This window comes from Vigna umbellata, chromosome 5 (genome assembly GCF_029865625.1).
Source record: "Vigna umbellata cultivar VRB3 chromosome 5, Vumbellata_1.0, whole genome shotgun sequence".
In the NCBI taxonomy this organism is placed as follows: Eukaryota; Viridiplantae; Streptophyta; class Magnoliopsida; order Fabales; family Fabaceae; genus Vigna; species Vigna umbellata.
The window spans coordinates 26,362,727-26,380,824 of record NC_142169.1 but is presented as its reverse complement, the minus strand read 5'-3'; the positions used below and the strand labels follow the sequence as shown (position 1 = coordinate 26,380,824).

Sequence of the window (18,098 nt, the reverse complement as noted above, 5' to 3'; positions counted from 1 at the left end):
TGCAGCTTTTAAAATACAGTTAAGCTAATACAAAATAATTCTAACACATCCAAACATTAGCCATACGGGACAGATAAAAATTATAAAACCACGCTCACGAGCGATGTGAAGACCAAGTATGTAGCTACATATAACAATGGTTTTGAATTAAATTTTCCAAAATAATAGATAAATGTACATAAATGTAGAGAAGCCTTCTCATCGTTGGAGTTGTTTTAAAATAAAGTCTAATCGTTAAATGAAAAGATTAGAAGTCAAATCATTAATTGAAAAGATTTAATTATCTACGTCCCAACAATGTCCCGAAACTAATAGAGAAGAATTAAAAGATTTGCATGGTACTTACTACAACAAGTTTTACCAAAGGAAAGGCAGCGAGCCGATGCACCCATAAATGCACCGCAACATCTGACAATTAAGCACAACCTCTACTGATGTCTAAACTAAACCACTTTCTTAACTTGAACACCCCTCCCGATAAAAAGGCCGCCACAATCCAAACATGGAACAATACAAACAACAACCAAAACTTCCCACGCGAATGGCATGTTAAAGAACATTCAAGGGGAACCAACTGATCTATGCTTGTGAAACAAACTGTTTAAAGTCTCAATGGCTTTTACTAGAAAAAGACGCACCCAAAACGTAAGACTACTAAATGTGAAACCACATAAGAAAATTTTCTGCAGTAAATACCCACACCAAGCACAGATTCACTAATTGTATAAGCCCTTTCAACAGCATATTCTCAGTCCATGCTTTTGCCATTTTCTTTCTCATCGTGAACTACGCTGAAGATAACCATCGCCTCTTGGTCTGGAGTAGTCTGAATTATCCAGATTACTTCCCCTTCCCATGTTCCTTGCACCAAAACGCCCTCTCGGAGCATCTGCTTGATAACTGCCTCTGCCTCTTCCCCTTCCTGATCAACCAAATAAAAATGAAATGGATTTCAATATAACCAAATCATTTTCTAATTTTAACAGAAATCACCTCCGAACTGACAACGGAAGAGTATCAATTTTACAGACATATTATACCTCTTCCAAGTCAATTTATTTATAAATATTGATAGTATATTAGAAACTTCTTTAGAAACACTATTACAAGACAAAAATAGAAAGGAAAAGAGAATTAGTTTCTCCATAAGCTAAAATTAGCTTATGCATTAAAAACAGATTTTGTACAAGCTAATAAACAACTTCTATAAATTAACTTGTGCGTGAGATAATGTTAGCTTATGAAGACACTTATTTCTTTTTCCTTATTCCTTCAATCATACATGCATATTTTAGTAATAAATGCCAATTTGTGCTCAACAGGTTCATTAGCATGTTCAGCCATAAGGCTATCACTCAGATCACAAATGCTATTGAGCATGTATTTATTAGGTGCCCTCCGACACTAACAATTGCAGTAAGCAATAAACACCTTCGAAGGATTTAACCCACACTACTTGAGAAGCTAAAAACATTTGAAAGTATAAGAGATAAATGAAAAGGTAAAACATTACTTCCTCCTCGAACTGCACTGCCACTGTTTGGCCTCCGCTCTTCTATGTATACCTGTCTTCCAGCTAACTGAATTGGAGAAGCCTACAATGAAGTATAGAATGGACAAAGATAAGAACCATGTTATCGCATTAAAAATACAATATGAATAAAAATATAAGCAACCTGCATAACAAGACAGTTGAGTTGAGCAGGATTACATATTTATGTTTTGGGAAAACTACACTACACTTCCTCTGCCCTAAATTTAAAAATTACACCCCTTTACGGAATGATATTTCTTCAATAATAATCAACAACTAGTTTCAAACTCCAACTCTGAAACAATAGAAGATGAAATGAAATCCAAAGCCAAAATCAGATGTCTGTTTAAAACTTCAAATTCATCTAAATTTTTAAATCAAACGCAAGTGAGAGAGAAAGTTCAAGTTTAACAAGTGACCTTGGAAGACTGGCTTACTAGTGTTGCCACAACTAAGAGGGTCATTTACATTAAAATGAATAGATGTAACATATTACGTCTTTGAAGGGGGAGGAGTACTTTAAATTAGAGTGACATAACTTGAGCACTACTAGGGACGATGAGCGCAAGACATCTTTGTTTTATTGACAAAAATACTTCAAATTCATAAGATGTAGATACCTGATTTCACTTTTCACTACATATTCAACTAGAGAAACTACTCTCATGCTTTTCTTAAAGACTAATAATAAACCATGGAATTGAACCAGGAAACATAAAAGTATAAGTCAAAACAAGTCAATTTCATTACATAGCCATGTGAAAACAATTGATAATGACAATAAATCAAAAATAAGGAAACAGAGATGTGTTAGATTTAAGCAATAGAAAAATTGATGTTGTATAATTTCTGAAACAGATACAGTCCAGTAAATCAACAACAACAAAAATGTCGAAATGTTCTACGTATTTTTCTGCTTATCAAGGTTTACTTTAATATTAGATTATCAAATGAAAATTAGGTCTAATAAGAAAACACAACATAAAATAACAAACAAACCTGAAGCGCATTTTGAACACCAATGATATCTTCAAATTCCACAAATGCATAGCACACTCCAATTTCCTGTAAACATCAACTTTTACTTTGCCTTTTTTCTATTACTCACGAAAGGAGAGCATTCAATTTAATCCATGAGTGAGGAGCTACCTTTCGGACCCTAATGAATATTCCATCTGTCTTAATTCTGCCAAAATTCTTAAATTCCTGGTCAATCTCTGCTTCAGTAACGTTAGCAGGCAAGTTTCTCACATAGACAGAGGTTACTTCACCTGGAACAATTAAGATCAGAAATCAACTTGATGTTTTGATTCTAAAAATTCTAAGACCATGTTAGACAATGTAAGTCATATAACAACGGTAAAGAAATGCAGTTTCCAAAATGCAAGAACTGAACCATTTTCATTATAAATAATGTCAAATTTCTTTTTCTAAATATTATGGATCAAAAGGTTTATGCCCGGAACATCCTATAAAGTCTGCCAAAATAATTTTGGCCGAAAAAATCTTTCAACAAGTATAATTGTGAAAAAACTTGCATAATTTTCACTCCTAGTAGAAAAAATAAAGTAACTCCCAGACCATCAGCCTAAATGATACAAGTAATAAAAGGTATATAGACACCAGAACCACAATGAAACTGATCATAATATCAGGATGATAAACTAAACCTTCGTCTTCTAGCCCATAGCCTTCATCTGCAGGCTCAGACCCTGACTCAGGGACATACATAGATACAGGGCTCGACTGCTGAATTGCGGGCTGTGCTACATGGTTCAACTCTGAAGGAGGTGGGGCACTTTTAAAGGTGTATTGTGGAACATGCTGTGGAGCAGCTGATAACACGGGCTGTCCTTTGGAGACTCGTAACTGCAAGTTCATTGTTACACGATTAAATTAAGAAAAAACACCAAAAGCTGAAAATCAATTCCTCTGTAATTAGGTTTAAGGACCACATATACAAAAGGAACACAGATTAAGACTTTCCCACTATTTGATGCCTTATGATTCATTTAGAGAGGCCAGGTAAAGAAAGAGAAAGTTCCAAAGAAATAACTTCTGACAAGGAAACTGATTTTTTTGACGACTTTAATTTTTCCCTCCTTTTACTGTTTTCCTCCATCATCTAAAATACCAAAAAATATAATGCTGCCTAGCCAAAACACCAAAAGCAGACAAATAAGGAAAAAATGTACACTGTTTCACAAAACACATTCTAGATTGCAAACAATTTAAGGAAATCTTGATAATGGAAACATAAAAGACTACTTAAAAGATGGTTTAAGTAAAGATTTGTTACTCCAACAGTGTGTATACGTTGTTAATGGACAGTGCATAGTTACACAAAAATAAAAGGTATTAAACTGAAAGTATTACATACAATAGATGCGTAAGTTTTCTTAGGAGGCTCTTCAAAAGACTCTTCTACAAGAGCTGCAGGGGTTTCTTGGACAGTATGCACAACATTGTGAATTGGTGGAGATGCCTCCTGTGCAGAAGTTTCCTCCACAACTATTTCGGTTTCAAGATCTTCATGTAGCTGCTGCTGGTGCTCAGGAAGACTATACTTGTCCACTGGATCATCGTCAATATGAACTGAGTTTACATATTCCCTAGCTTCTTCCTCCAAACCGTAGTCTGAAGCTACTAAATCACAAACGCAGGATTCAATCAAACACGGTACTTTTTTCTATAAAAAAAAAGTGTGCAATACATATACATACTATTTATATTTAGTTTGGAGAGATCAAGATAAAGGACTGAGAAAATCTGTCACACCAGCAAGTGTTTTTGGAGACCTACTATTGTTAATTAAAAACTCTTTTTTCTAAACCTTTTACACAGATTGTGAATCTCCTCTCAACTAAACAAACTGCAGCACAAAGTTTCAGTAAAACTAGTGCAAAATTGTCCTAAAAACATAATTCTGCAGCTAATTTACCTGGTGGCTCTGCAAGAGATGCAGACACATGCGGTTGATTGTCAATTTCAGATGGCACTGGTATCATATTTGGGTATGTAACACCTTCTTCGACAAAATGAAAAATATCATTCAGAACAAAGTAACCCTTCTCTTGAGGAGCGAGAAAGAAGGTTTGAACGAACTTCCGCCTCCCAGTGATATCCTTTAGCTTCACAGAACCTGAGACCATGACAATCACACCTCCATCCCAAGAGTCGAGAGAATTGATGGTCTTGATCTCAATTGAAGTGAAACTCAGTAACGAAACAATTGAATGAATTTGCTGCATGAGAACCCTAACCTGGTCAGCTATTAACAGGTAGAAAAAAACCACACAAGCATTTATCAGGCATGTATCTGAAAGAAAAATAAAGGTATATTTACTTTGAGAGAACATTTTTCTCACTTTCGACAGCTTGATTTCACTTTATTTCCTGTTTTTAAAAGTTTTTACAGGAATCAACTTCTAGTTTTATTTTCTGTCTTCACTGTTTCCTATACATATTATTTAAAACTAAAAAAAATAATGAAAATAGAAAGCATTTACAGACAAAAGAGAAAAAACTGTAAAAACAGGCAGTAACAATCAAAACGAAAATTGCTAATCAAAAGAAGCAGAATGACAATTAAGCAACAAATGAGAGCACCAAAACTAATAGAATTAACACAAACCTACTCAGCCAGTAGGCATTAGCACCAGCCAATACATCTAAAAACCAAAACCTAAAAAATCGAGCATCCATTCTGTGTTCTCTAGCTATAGCCACAGTGTACTACAATTTTATCATACCAAAAAAAAATCCTCCACAATATTCCAACCAAGCACAAACTAAAAAAAAAATCCGCAGAACATTGATAACCTAAACAGAACAGCCACCTCAGAAATCTCGAGCACCACTTCTCATAAACAACAAATTTGAAAAACAAAATGCATGCGCTAGCAAGGCATACCAACACATCTTGCGCAGTTTCAACGGAATCTCCATCGACACGAATCATGCTGCTGGAATCAGAGTAAAACTGGTGAACAAGATTCGGCTGCTGGCGGAGAATCTGATAGTACTGTCCGACGAAGTAGGAGCCAACCTGAAAGCAAAGAATCAGAGCACTTACTCAGCCTCTGACTTGAAGCGGATCAAAGCATAGATTAAGGAAATAAAAAAAAAAAGCGCCGTAAGAGAATACCTGTGTGGCACTAACGGAACCAGGATAAGACGACGCCATCTGGAAGAGCGTTGAAGTTCAGAGCATGCAGAGCTTCTCCCGTGTCTTGCGGCAGATCGAGGAGAAGAGAGCGCGCAAAAACCCTAAATCCAGAAAGAGATGATGCGGCGTTGGGCTTTAAAAACGAAGGAAGAGGCCCAAGGAGAGGAGAGAGAAAGAAGGCGATTGGGGTTAAGAGAGAAAGTGTGGAAACGAAGGAAGTGTGGAGTTATAGATCGGAGCTTGAGAATGGTGCTGCGCAGCTTAGAGTGTTAAAATATGAGAGAGGTGTGCCTGAAGGACTGAGCAACTGTGTGAGTGGAATGTGATGTGATTCTTTTATATTTTCTAATATTTAAATCTCACAATAAAACGGGTGCGCCGATAACCCATAGCCCCTTTGTAATAAACGGCCCAGATTGATTTCAAAAAATTATGATGGACGGCTAAGATTCAGGGTACACGCCACACTACTAGATATAGTAATTGGGCTGATGTTATGATTATGTAGGGATGGAGACAGAATCTACGGAAGCATACGATATCTTTAATTTAGACTCGAACTGAAGAAGTCACAACTTTTCTACTAGCATTCAATCAATAGTGTAAATGATGCAAAAATAGATCCTTGAATTGTGTTAATTTAAAAACTTTTTTTCTAAATAATAGATATTGTTTGATGATTTCATCTAAAAAATTATATACACAAAATGCAAAGGTAAAAAAAATATCTTTATATAAGTTTCTCTTCCGTATTATGACTATATTTAATTCATGATTCATGCAATATTACAAATAGTGTTTGATAGATTGTGTAGTCTTTATTCTCTATCTTTTTTTTTAAGGGACAGTTTAAATGTATTTCAAAAATTTCGCAAACGGTTAAAATGTCTCTAATCGTTCACTTGTTGGGGAGACTGATTGAATGAATTTAAATCTAAATTTTTTGTTATTTATTTGAGTCAATTTTGGAGGTAAGTGAGAGTGGATTTGGAAGTAAATTTTTTTAATTTGTCACATCAATCAAATTCTACACTAATTCTCACAAACATTACTTCCAAATCCACTCTTACTTACTTCCAAAATCGACTCAAATAAACAACAAAAAATTTACCTTCAAATTCTCTTAAATTTATTCAATCACTCTCCGCCAAATTTAGTGAACAAAACCTAAATAATAATTCATATATTTCACTGTATTTTTCTACGAAAAAGCACTTGATTATTTTCCTGAATAAGATATTAGTTGTTATATATGAACACGTATATCTTGTAGGAGTGAATAATTACGCATCTCTTTTATGTGAAATAAATTGTTTTCTTTTTACTATACTATCTCTCCATAAATAAATAATTATGCTTATTTTCATACTTGCACAAAAATGTTGTTCTAATTTTTTTTAATTCAAATACGTAGGCAAAGTAACTGTAGGAAATAGGTTCTGATTTCGAATATATAGGAAAGTAAATGTTGCAAATAAATTATTTTTATTTATGAAAATTCTGGCACCAAAAAATTATTACTTTATCTCAGGTTAGAACCTAAATTTTTATTTTACTTAGTTGAAATATTTTTTTTCTAGTAAAATTCTGTCGGATTCCTTTTAAATTGAAGTGTGAAAGGTTATTTTTATAAATTACTAACACAATATACAATTTAAATATACCAATTATGACATTAATACTTTGTTCACTTCAATAGATTTGAGAGAGAGAGTGATTAAATGGATTTAAGAGAATTTGAAGATAAATTTTTTGTTGTTTATTTGAGTAAATTTGAAGATAAGTGAGAGTAGATTTAGAAATAAAATTTTTTAATTTGTGACATCAATCCTACACTAATTTTCACAAATTTTACTTCTAAATCCACTTTTACTTATCTCCAAATCCACTCAAATAAACAACAAAAAATTTACTTTCAAATTCATTCAATAACTCTCCTGAAATACATTCAAATGAACAAATCCTGAAATACATTCAAATGAACAAAGCCTAAAGTAATGAGATAATTAAGTGACAAACAATTGCTCAAATAAAAATGTTTGATTCTAGTTGTAAGAAATTCTAGGAAAAAGTTCACTTAAGGAATGTGTTGTTATCAGAAATAAATGATAAATTTGTTGTCATATGAATTACATTATGCTGGGTTTGATTCATGATTAAACTAATCCACTTTAATACGAATGATATTTATCTCCACTCACTTATGCATAACTTTAGACAAAGCTAGAACTCTTATACATCTTCCTCTATTTCGTCTACGGTCTTTCTATTCGTCTTGGTTCATTTTCATCACATCTTATTAACCCTCACATTAAACAAATAAATCTAAACATTAATGTGACGCATATTCTTCTTCATATTAATCCTAAAATTCTTGCATTTGTCCTCCATCATTTGCCTTCGTACCATTTGTCTTTGTCATTAAGTTGATAAACCCAACCTATTAAATTTATGTTAAATGTTAAAAGAAAGACAAATTTATGTTAAACGAAAAAGTAGAAGAAATTTAAAAAGGAAATTGACAATGGAAAAACGATTGAAAAAAATATGATAGATTATAAATTATTCAATCAAAATAACAAAATAATTAGTTTTTTATTAAATTGCTTGTTTATTTAATTACAATTCTTTATATTAATATGTTGTTTCAAGTCCTTCTTTCTTCCCGACAGCTTTGATTCCCTTTAAACGGTTGTCTTCTAAAAAAAATTCTATAATTTACCCTGCTTTCAACTCTAAAATTAATTGTTTAAATTCATAATGAAAACCCAAAATTACATAACTTGACGAAAACCTACTTTATGCACAGATTCGTTTAAAAGGGGGAAACATAGACTAAGTAAAATTGTATAAAATTTTAAAGACGAACTTAACTGAATTTAAGTGACCAAATTTGCCAGCAGCCTTAAATGTTACTTAATCCGCATTAAAAAAAAGTATACCGGTGAAAAGAAAATAATTACCAATAGAATGTACACAGAAATAACTAAAAAAACAATAGCAAATTAGTCAAACAATTTTCTATTTTCAGCAGTATAACTACAACTGTACTCCATACCTAATATCAAATTACCCTATAAAATAAAGGAAAAAAAATACAGGAGGCGAAAACAGTTGTCATCTCATTTTGTGAACTCAGTAATAACTACCGTAATAGGCTTGAGGAACTGCAGCAGGTTGCTGTGCAGGGGCTGCAACAGGTTGCGCATAGGGCTGTTGAGGAACCGCCGGCTGAAATTCAAATTCATACAAAAGAATCAACCTTAATAAAACTAATCATGATTATGTTTACCAGAAGCTATCTATCTATCGAAATATATAAACAACAAACAACATTAGCATGGTTAGTTTTATTCGATCACTTTCCCTTAGAAAAAGAAATCACAATAAAAGTTCCATGGTATCCACTAATCCAAATACATGTTAGGGGCCAAATAATCAACTAAATAAATAAATACTGCTTTGTACCTGTGCAGGATAAGAAGGAGGATAGGCCCCGTATGCAGTACTCGGTGGAACTGATGCGGGCAATTGAGAATTTGCATAATTGCCGCCATATCCAGCATAAGCCCCATAAGAAGCCTGCACCAAATCAGAATGAATCAGTATAGAACATATATCACTCTATCAACTTGCTAAAACAATTGGCGGAGAATGACAACAGTTTGATAACAAAATAATATAACCGTTTCAATTAAACAACGAATTAAAATTACACCTAATTCAGGTGCTTATTTTATGAATATAGGTGTACAAACACAGAATGACACAGAACACGAGTAAAACATCTTAGCTCCGTCATAGAAATACTAATCATTTTAGTACACACCAAAACTATGCGCATTCATGATACGATGTTCATCTATAATCTACAAGTTATAATCTATAACAGCATACAGTGGGAATACCACTTTTGAGTACACATCATTTTCTTATTTCATCCTAAAATATATTTTAATTTTCAATATTTCAAACCCTAAAACTATTATTCTCTTCTTTTATGCAAAATATGAATCTGTATTGTCTTTCCAACATTGTTTTCATTCAAATTATAAATTACACATCAATATAGAAAATAATAACAGATATTTTTTAATTAAATAAAATGATAAAATTAAAATTAGTATAAATATTAATTTTAACTCGATAAAATGAGATAGTATAATAAGAAAATTGTGAAAACACAAGCTCAATGGTGCTAGCTTTGATAAAGATGCTTGAAGCAATCATGGAGTTAAATTGCAAGAATTTAATAAGCAAAACTTCTACTTAAATAATGCTGAAGCTTAGTGGAGTGCGTTTGTCACGTCTTACATGTCCACATTCGTTTCTAAACACAATCAGGATCATATCTGATTAACAAGTATAGCACACAAAAATAGTGAACACTATATTGCTTGACAGATTTGACAGTCTAAACAGCCAAAACAATATCCAGGATTAGAGATTCACACGTATAAACCCCACATACACAATATGCCAGCAAATAAGAAAGGATACCATACCTGCTGGGTGTAGCCAGCAGTCCACTGTTGCCCCTGTGCTTGTGTAACCGGAGGCCAAGTTTGAGGTTGTACTCCATAATTAGTCCATTGGTTTTGTGCATTTGGATACGCACCAATCACGGATTGGGCAGGTGATTGAGCAGAATAAGTTCTTGACGCTTTAACTTTGTCTGAAGCTAAGAAATCCTCAGCATGACGTTTCTTCAACTCTGACATGCTTCTGTGTGGCAAAAACAATTTGGCATGCATATCCTCTGCTCTCTTGATTGATTGAACATCTCCAAAGAGATTCAAAAACTGGAAAATAAACAATTCACAAAAATTAATAATATTCAAATTATAATTCAACAAGTATAGAAAGATAAGGCCTTCGAAAACAGACACATACTTTTAAAAAAAATAAGATATAATAGTTCTTTGAAAACAATAGCAAAAGACCATCAAATAGATGTACAATATCTAAAAAATGTGTTCAATTAAAATAATTATAAAGAGACCGGAATAGAACAAAGATATATTATACTGCCAATGGTATTTGTGAAGCACTGTTACAAAATAAACTACCATTTCAAAACCATTCAAAGAGGCACAAGTTAAATTCAAGGCAATTACCATTTCAAAACCGTTCAGAAAGACAAGTTAAAAATTTAAGGCAGAGAAACATATCAAGATGCCCCTCTGCTAAATTCCCTCCACTCACTCCTATATTTATACTGTGAACATGTTCAACCTTCTATTTTGGTCATGATTTTCCAGTTTCCATTCAAATCATTATCATTCAAAGACTTGAATGAAATTCTGATTTCCTGGCACACATCATAGCCCACAATACATAAATGATCCATGGTAACTTAAAATTTTCAAAAACAATAATTTTATTAAAACTAGGCCGTGCCCCTAGTAACAGCTAGCCATACCAGTTATCCAATAATAAGACTAGTACTGCAAATGACAGTTGTGTTAGTGTTAAAAGAACTAAACTTCTGATCAAGGGCTGCCAAAATCAATAAATTAAACCAATGTTTGATAGATTACCATTATCTTTTCTCAATCTCATTACTGGAAAAGACAAACACACACTTACACACTAGACACAGAAGTAAGCACCTACACTTTCCTGTCACAACCTCAAGGTTAACAATTATCAATAGACTATGGATTAAACCATCCATTATATATTTCTTTACTAAAGTAGCATCGATTGCATTTCACGTTTCAAAGTGGATGTCATCACTGGCAGTCAGTTACAAGGATCAATTGACCCACTGGAAACTTAGACAACCCAATTTCCCAGAAAAACCACTTATTGTAGATGGAATAATAACTAATAAACATACACCAGAAAAAGTAAAAAAAAAAATATCCTAAAGCAATATTTAATTACTCAAGGAAACTCATAAAACACATTCTAGAACATCCTTGATAAAAGGACTTACCTCCAGAAAAATACTAGAAAGTTCCTCACGCTCAATTGCACTAGCTACACTAGGACTCTCTGAGTTAGGCATTATGAATTTGCAAACCCATGACTCCAGAAAGTCGATATCAACTCGCTTTGGAAAGGGTTGAATAGCCTCAAAATGCAATAAGGCCTGCATGTTATTGAATTAAGAATCTCATTAGATATGAGAAACATCATTACAAAAATAAAGAGAAGAATCTCTAAGTACGTAATCAAAGTGAACATAAATAAAGTTAAGACAGACCTCGAGAACTGGTTTTGACAACAAAACATTCTCCAGCCCCTCAACTAAAATCTGTCTTGCCTTCTCTGCATTCCCAGAAGCCTAATGAAAAAATGAGAAGTATTAAAAGAATAGTTGCAAAAACTTGAATTAGTAATTCTCTTCCTAAAATAATTTGGATGCTTTATTTATTGCCATACAAGAGAAGTATACAGGCATAACAGCTAGTATAATTTAACAGAATGAAGACATGCTAAAATAAATTAGCTGTGGTTTAAATTAATCAAACTACCAGTAGTTGGCATTCTAAAACCAATAGGCAAGCTTAAAACAAGGAAAAAGGCATTCAACCCCTTACAAATAGAGATCCTAAACTTCAATTTTATCCTAGTGATCCTTAATCTTTATACTAGTTATCCGTGATCTTTATATTATTTGCAATGCAAACCGTCAACTTCTTTTAACCCTAATCAATACTTTAAACTTTACCGTTTTTTAAAAATAATACCTCAAACTTTAACTTGTACAAATAGTTCTTTAGATCACATTAGATTTAAATTATTTAAGCTATTTTTCAATTATTCATGGACTTTTTATTCCATTTGTCACATGATTATATATATATATATATATATATATATATATATATATATATATATATGTATATATATATGTATGTATGTATGTATATATATATGTGTATATATATATATATATATATATATATATATATATATATTTTTGATATATAGTAAAAATACAAATTTAAAATAACAAATAATCAAAAAGCCTTTATTCAGTTTTAAATTATAAATTCTATTATATTAAAGTTTGAAAAACTTATTCATACAAATAAAACCAATAAATTATTTAAACTAATTTGAATTTAATATCAAAGACTATTCACAAAAGATGAAACTTCAAGGAATGAGATAAAATTGAAATTTGGGCTATGAACCAAAAAGATATAAAGTTTCAAGTATTTAATTGCAAAGAAACGCAAGTTTAAGGAACAATTAAGACAAGTTTAACTTGTTCACTAGCAAACACATCAAAAGTTTAAGGGAGCTGAATACTTTTCTTCTGAAAAGAAAAAGGAATGCATTTAAAAACAATAGCCAGCTTTAGATAGGAACAAAGACACAGAAGAGTATTTGCATAAAAAAATGTTAAGGACATACCAAATAAACAAATCGAGAATACTGAGCAAACAACATCGGCAAATGTTNCGATGTTTAAATGAGCTGAAATTTCTAATTTGAAATTCCCTGAACATATATGATACAATATTGGAGATAAGACACGTAAATAATGGTCAGTTAAGGTCATGCATTATACAGCAATTTCTTACAAATTCATATAAGTGTTCAATTCTTACAGTAGCACATAAGAAAAAGGGTACAAGACCGCCAGCAATGTCATTTGAAATTGCTTCAGAAAGTACTTCAGGAGAGAGTGCATAATTTGTTGCAGAATCAGCTTTAAGCAACTTGCAAAGCTCTGGATTAAGTCCTGATATCTGTCAAAGGAAAGTTCAAAACTATTACAATAAAAATTGTCATTGATTATATTCAAGAATGCATCTAAGAAACACAGAGCAAGACTCCCATACCAGAAATGGAATCAGACTATCATTTGATCAACTGGGTGATAAATACTAAACAAATTTTTAAAATACTCACAAAAGAATAGGTTTTATCTAACAACACATTAACTACTAATAGACTATAGAATAAGCTGAATAAGTTTGAACTTAGTGATCGTAGTTAAGGTCATATGTTTTCAGGTGACACTGTAACACTGGCATATTCATATGTTTGGTGCTAAAGAGCATGATAATCATATAATTAAGGAAACAAACAGCCATTACAATTTATTTAACTGAGCAAAAATCTATGTTATTTCCCCATTTTGCTAACTATTAACAAGACGTCTATGATTATAGATTTACAAGATAACCAACTCTTTTCCTTGATAAAACAAAAAACGAATCATAATCAAAATAAATAGAATATTAAAAAACTAAAAGGCCTCTTTAGAATTTTGGCTTAAAGTGTAATTCAATCTCACAAAATTGACTTATATGAAGAAAGATGCTCAAGCTTTATAATGATTAACATTGATCATATCTATAGTTGATATGAATCTCGATACACCTACTCATGCCAAGGAATAGCAACATAAAAGTTTTAAAGAAATGTTCAGTGTTTAAAATAGGTCAGAAAGCTAGAAGCACTGGTCAACAAAAGTTAAACTTGACAGTGAAAATGAACAAGAAGGAAACCCATATGTCCTTGACTTGAGTACATAAGATAAGGTCATTTTCTTTGTTATCTGTCATTGGAGAGGCACCTGACAAGCTTTTCGTAAAGCAGAGTGTGTTTGATCAGATGCATACATCACAAGCTTAGGAAGGGCACTCCTTCCAAGCCTTCTTAAGATCTTGTCACGTGCAGCTAATAGGACAACTAGTATAGCTTCACTTGCTGTTCCCTGTATAACTCCACCACCTTTCCCTGCAGTCAAAGTTTACATACACTATTTGAGTTTTTCTACAAATAAACTATTCATATGCAATTTAGGTTCACATTTTAATTATTATAAAATTCAACCAAGTTGAAGGTTAATGAAAACCTCAAGCTTGAGTTTACAAGCTCATCCAAAGCCAGGAGATATTTCATATGCAAACCTACCTAAATGAGTCCTGATTTCTAAATTATGGAACTGTCTATTTTCTTTTTCTCTTTTCCTTCTCCTTGTACTCTTTGGGCAACAACATAAAGGAAAGATATCAATTCAGAAAAGAATAAAGGCCATGTAAGTCCACATTCCATTGAAGAAAAGGAGACAAGACAAAGAATGACTCGTGTTCTAAAAAAACTCACAAGAGAACTTGTGGAGCCAAAAGAAAGGACCGAGGAAGTATCAAGATGAACTTCGTTTATTACAAGATTATTTATAGACTTAGTGTTTAGATTTCTAGAGGATATCCCATAATATCATAGTTATATTTTACAATAGTTTAGAGTATATTAAATTATAATTATCATACATTTTAGATTGGTTACCCAATTTTCTTATATTTCATCATCTGTTTTCATATTTAATTTGGACCGATTCTGGTATTAATATCAATGAGGGTTAGTGCTTTATGTTTTGTAACACATCCAATATGTTCTCTCATAAGGTAAATATCAACTTCAAAGTTAAGACACGAACACCCCTTGAAAATACAATCTCTTCCTTGAAAATAAAATAATAAAATACTCAAGTTCTTTCACTTGAGCTTAAAGAACAAAGACAAGTAGTATTGCATATTGTATCTTCACACGCTATACAGCATCCCAAGACCTTACCGCTAGAATAGAAATCTTCAGGCAACTGGAACGCCTTAGCCAGCCAGTCAAGAACAATGCTTTCAAGTTCAGTGGCAGCAGGAGAAGTTATCCAGCTGAAACCCACAATGTTAAGACCCGCACTGAGCATCTCTCCAAGAAATCCAGCAATGCTACTGTTGGAAGGAAAATACGCAAAATAATTCGGACTTTGCCAATGCGTCACCCCTGGGAGTATTTTCTCCTTTACATCTACAATTTGACAAACAGTGTCACGCTAGCATTGCTCAAACAATTGTACTATCTACTAAAATAATGAAAATACGATTACTGCTGCTGCTGCTGCTACTAAGGTTTTGTTCGGACAAATTTCTTAACACTTAGACAAAAGAAAATAAGAAGATTAAGTGAATTAAACCTCTTCTATAACCATAGTTTTAAAATGGCGTCTACAACCGTAACCAGTATTGATTGCTGCAATTGCGGGCGCATTAGCCAGCAATCTTCTAGAATGCCAAGGTTCACAACAAATCTGCAACTGTGTTGCAACCACAATTTAAAAAACCACATTGGAAGAAGCTGTATAACTTAAATTCTTAATTGTCTTGTCTAGAAGTGTTTGTTTAAAGTTTATCCAAATGGACCCTAATAATAATAATAATACATTGCATTAAACAAAAAAGGGTAATTCAGAATCGAAGTAAGAAGTTTCACCGTCCAAAACATTTTGAAAGGACTCAGGATACTCGGGAGCAGAATCTGGTAAAAGCTTCCCCAGATAACCTGGCTGAAATGGGAGAAATAGTGTAATAAAGCAGCATGTACGTAAATGCGTTGATTGGAAGAGAAGGAGGAGAATGAAGAACCTGGACTTGGCTGAGAACTGGGAAGTTTTGAATGGTTTTGTAGTAATCGGCAATGAAATCGACCATCTTATGAGCGTGCTCTCTCAGTTGCTCAGCGTCCATGGCCCTCAATGCATTCTCTTCCATCTTCAAACAATTTCAAACACTGCACGCAATAATGTAACCGACAACTTTCAGTAAACCAGAATCAGAGAACTAACAAACTAACTACCCGTTCATACATTTCTCTGTCAGAAGAATTCTGAGAGTGAAGAAGAGCCACTCGAAATGAAGCTATCGTGGGTCCCAATAAATATCATAATATTGTGTTATTAAAATGAAATGTCATAATATTAGAAATTATGATTTGTTTTTGTTTGACTTTAACCTTAGAAATTAATTGATTTTTAAAACTGTTTAAAATAGTAAATAAAAATCCATCAAGTGAGATTCTAACATTTGTATAGGCTTAAGCTTTATCAAAATTGGTTTGGTAATGTATTAATGATGAGTAGAGGTGTTATTTGAGTTCCTGGGCCTTGACAAACCAAAGCCCACTTTTCTAGTTTCATTTTTCTAATTCATTTAATTAGGAATTTTTTAAAAACCTCAATCCTCGAATTCTCACATAAAATAAGCTAGAATAGGGTCATAACATTAAATTAATTTATTTTAATGTATTTTTAATTATTTATTATTTTATAAGTTTAATAATTTTCGAGTTTTCCATGATATTTTACTAATATCTTTTCTAATTACATGTAAATATATAAATATTGATTTTGTAAAAAACTATTATTTTTAATTGTAATAATATTTCAAATATATAATTTTATTATTTTAAAATTTTAAAAATATATATATATATATATATATATATAAATTTGAGTTTGTTTAAATTTAAATAAAGTAGTTTTTACTAATATTCTCTTTCTTTCGATATAAATATATAAATGTTGGTGTTATAAAAAGTTATTTAAAATGATTTTTTATTTGTAATTATATCTTTGATATATAATTTTATTATTTTAAAAATTTTAAAATATAATATATGCTGAATTTGTTTAAGGTTAAAAATAAAGAAATTTTTTATTAATATTTTTTTTCTTGAAAAATAAATATATAAATATTAGTTTTATAAAAAGTTATTCAAAATAATTTTTTAATGATAATTATATTTTAAATGCATAATTTCATTATTTTAAAAAGTTGAAAATATAATATATGTTGAGTTTATTTAAGCTTAAAAATAAAATAATTTTAAAAGAAAAGAATATTCAAAATAAGTTATTTTTTATATGTCCAGAAGTTACTTGTATTTAAAAATAATTATAAAAACACATTTTAATTCATTCTTGAAAGTTTTTATAATTTCTTTTGATAAACTATTTAAAAACTAGGGTTAAATATGTTTTTAATCCTTAATTTATCAAACGAATTTGCTTTTTGTCTCTCTTTCAAAGTAAGGTACATTTTAGCCTTCTTTTTTAGGAAACTTTAATTTTTCGTCTTCCAAACCTAACGGCGTTAAAAAAAACTGAGTTGGCTAACGGTGAAGTGCCACGCCATTTTTTTTTTCTAACCTGAACAAGTCTTCTCAGTTTTTCTGCCACGTCAATCTTTCTCGTCGTCAATGTCACACTGCCAACACAATGTCGCGTTGGCCAGTCACCATGTCGCCGTGAAACTGCCGCTGCAGAAACCCCAGTCATCGTCATCCTCCATCACGCACATTCACCATCAACACCCAGACGCGAGCAACCTCATCGCATCCCTCTTCCAGCTGCCACTATAAGATGTTTCCTGCCGATGTAGAGGACCCAGTCATCAGAGCAGATATTCTTGTTCAAACAATTCGAGATATCAATACAGTATCATCACATTCTCGGGAAAGCCATCAGAAGGAAACATTTCTTCAAGATGTTGAAATCATTGCATTTTAAATCGTTGCATTTTTCCATTCATGTTTGCAATATGCTTGGCCTTTTTCCTTTTCTAACTCAGTTACTATGATATAGGATGGATA

General features: G+C 32.1%; 3 protein-coding genes across 4 annotated transcripts; all 3 read right to left on the bottom strand.

Annotated features, from left to right (window-relative positions):
* Positions 1–262: 262 nt before the first annotated feature.
* Positions 263–6,027, bottom strand: LOC148198022 (nuclear transport factor 2-like). Of its 2 annotated transcripts, none has more exons than XM_088115373.1 (9): positions 5,682–6,027; positions 5,448–5,582; positions 4,476–4,779; positions 3,915–4,177; positions 3,205–3,403; positions 2,684–2,805; positions 2,534–2,599; positions 1,514–1,595; positions 263–922 (listed from the first exon to the last, which is right to left on the bottom strand). In XM_088115373.1, the coding sequence occupies exons 1-9, from the start codon at positions 5,718–5,720 to the stop codon at positions 777–779; spliced, it is 1,356 nt and encodes a 451-aa protein (XP_087971499.1). In that variant the 5' UTR covers positions 5,721–6,027; the 3' UTR covers positions 263–776. The 2 variants fall into 2 exon arrangements, with proteins under 2 accessions (XP_087971499.1, XP_087971498.1); XM_088115372.1 differs by having other exon boundaries at positions 3,915–4,180; positions 5,682–6,026.
* Positions 6,028–8,685: 2,658 nt separating this feature from the next.
* On the bottom strand, positions 8,686–13,109 carry LOC148198021 (pre-mRNA-processing factor 39-1-like). Its single transcript, XM_088115375.1, has 6 exons — positions 13,074–13,109; positions 11,914–11,994; positions 11,644–11,799; positions 10,208–10,504; positions 9,171–9,284; positions 8,686–8,933 (listed from the first exon to the last, which is right to left on the bottom strand). Exons 1-6 carry the CDS (start codon positions 13,107–13,109, stop codon positions 8,838–8,840), a joined length of 780 nt encoding a protein of 259 aa, XP_087971501.1. The 3' UTR covers positions 8,686–8,837.
* Positions 13,110–13,153: 44 nt separating this feature from the next.
* On the bottom strand, positions 13,154–16,230 carry LOC148198020 (phenylacetaldehyde synthase-like). The gene is made up of 5 exons (XM_088115378.1): positions 16,094–16,230; positions 15,942–16,014; positions 15,249–15,479; positions 14,245–14,408; positions 13,154–13,411 (listed from the first exon to the last, which is right to left on the bottom strand). The coding sequence occupies exons 1-5, from the start codon at positions 16,217–16,219 to the stop codon at positions 13,208–13,210; spliced, it is 798 nt and encodes a 265-aa protein (XP_087971504.1). The 5' UTR covers positions 16,220–16,230; the 3' UTR covers positions 13,154–13,207.
* Between the last annotated feature and the right edge of the window lie 1,868 nt (positions 16,231–18,098).

Bases quoted from the DNA above. Each gene is read 5' to 3' on its own strand.
- LOC148198022 (XM_088115372.1), bottom strand. From the start codon at position 5,720: ATGGCGTCGTCTTATCCTGGTTCCGTTAGTGCCACACAG. The intron at 4,780-5,447 runs GTATGCCTTGCT...GTTCTCATGCAG, and splicing joins AAACTGCGCAAGATGTGTTG to CAAATTCATTCAATTGTTTC. The intron at 923-1,513 runs GTAATGTTTTAC...TTGGTTGATCAG, and splicing joins CAGTGCAGTTCGAGGAGGAA to GAAGGGGAAGAGGCAGAGGC.
- LOC148198021 (XM_088115375.1), bottom strand. From the start codon at position 13,109: ATGTTGTTTGCTCAGTATTCTCGATTTGTTTATTTG. The intron at 11,800-11,913 runs GTCTGTCTTAAC...AATAACATGCAG, and splicing joins TGTCAAAACCAGTTCTCGAG to GCCTTATTGCATTTTGAGGC. The intron at 8,934-9,170 runs GTACAAAGCAGT...TTTGAATTTCAG, and splicing joins CTCCTTCTTATCCTGCACAG to CCGGCGGTTCCTCAACAGCC.
- LOC148198020 (XM_088115378.1), bottom strand. From the start codon at position 16,219: ATGGAAGAGAATGCATTGAGGGCCATGGACGCTGAGCAACTGAGAGAG. The intron at 16,015-16,093 runs GTTCTTCATTCT...CTCCCATTTCAG, and splicing joins CAGTTCTCAGCCAAGTCCAG to CCAGGTTATCTGGGGAAGCT. The intron at 13,412-14,244 runs GTGCCTCTCCAA...TTCCTTTGACAG, and splicing joins CTTTACGAAAAGCTTGTCAG to ATATCAGGACTTAATCCAGA.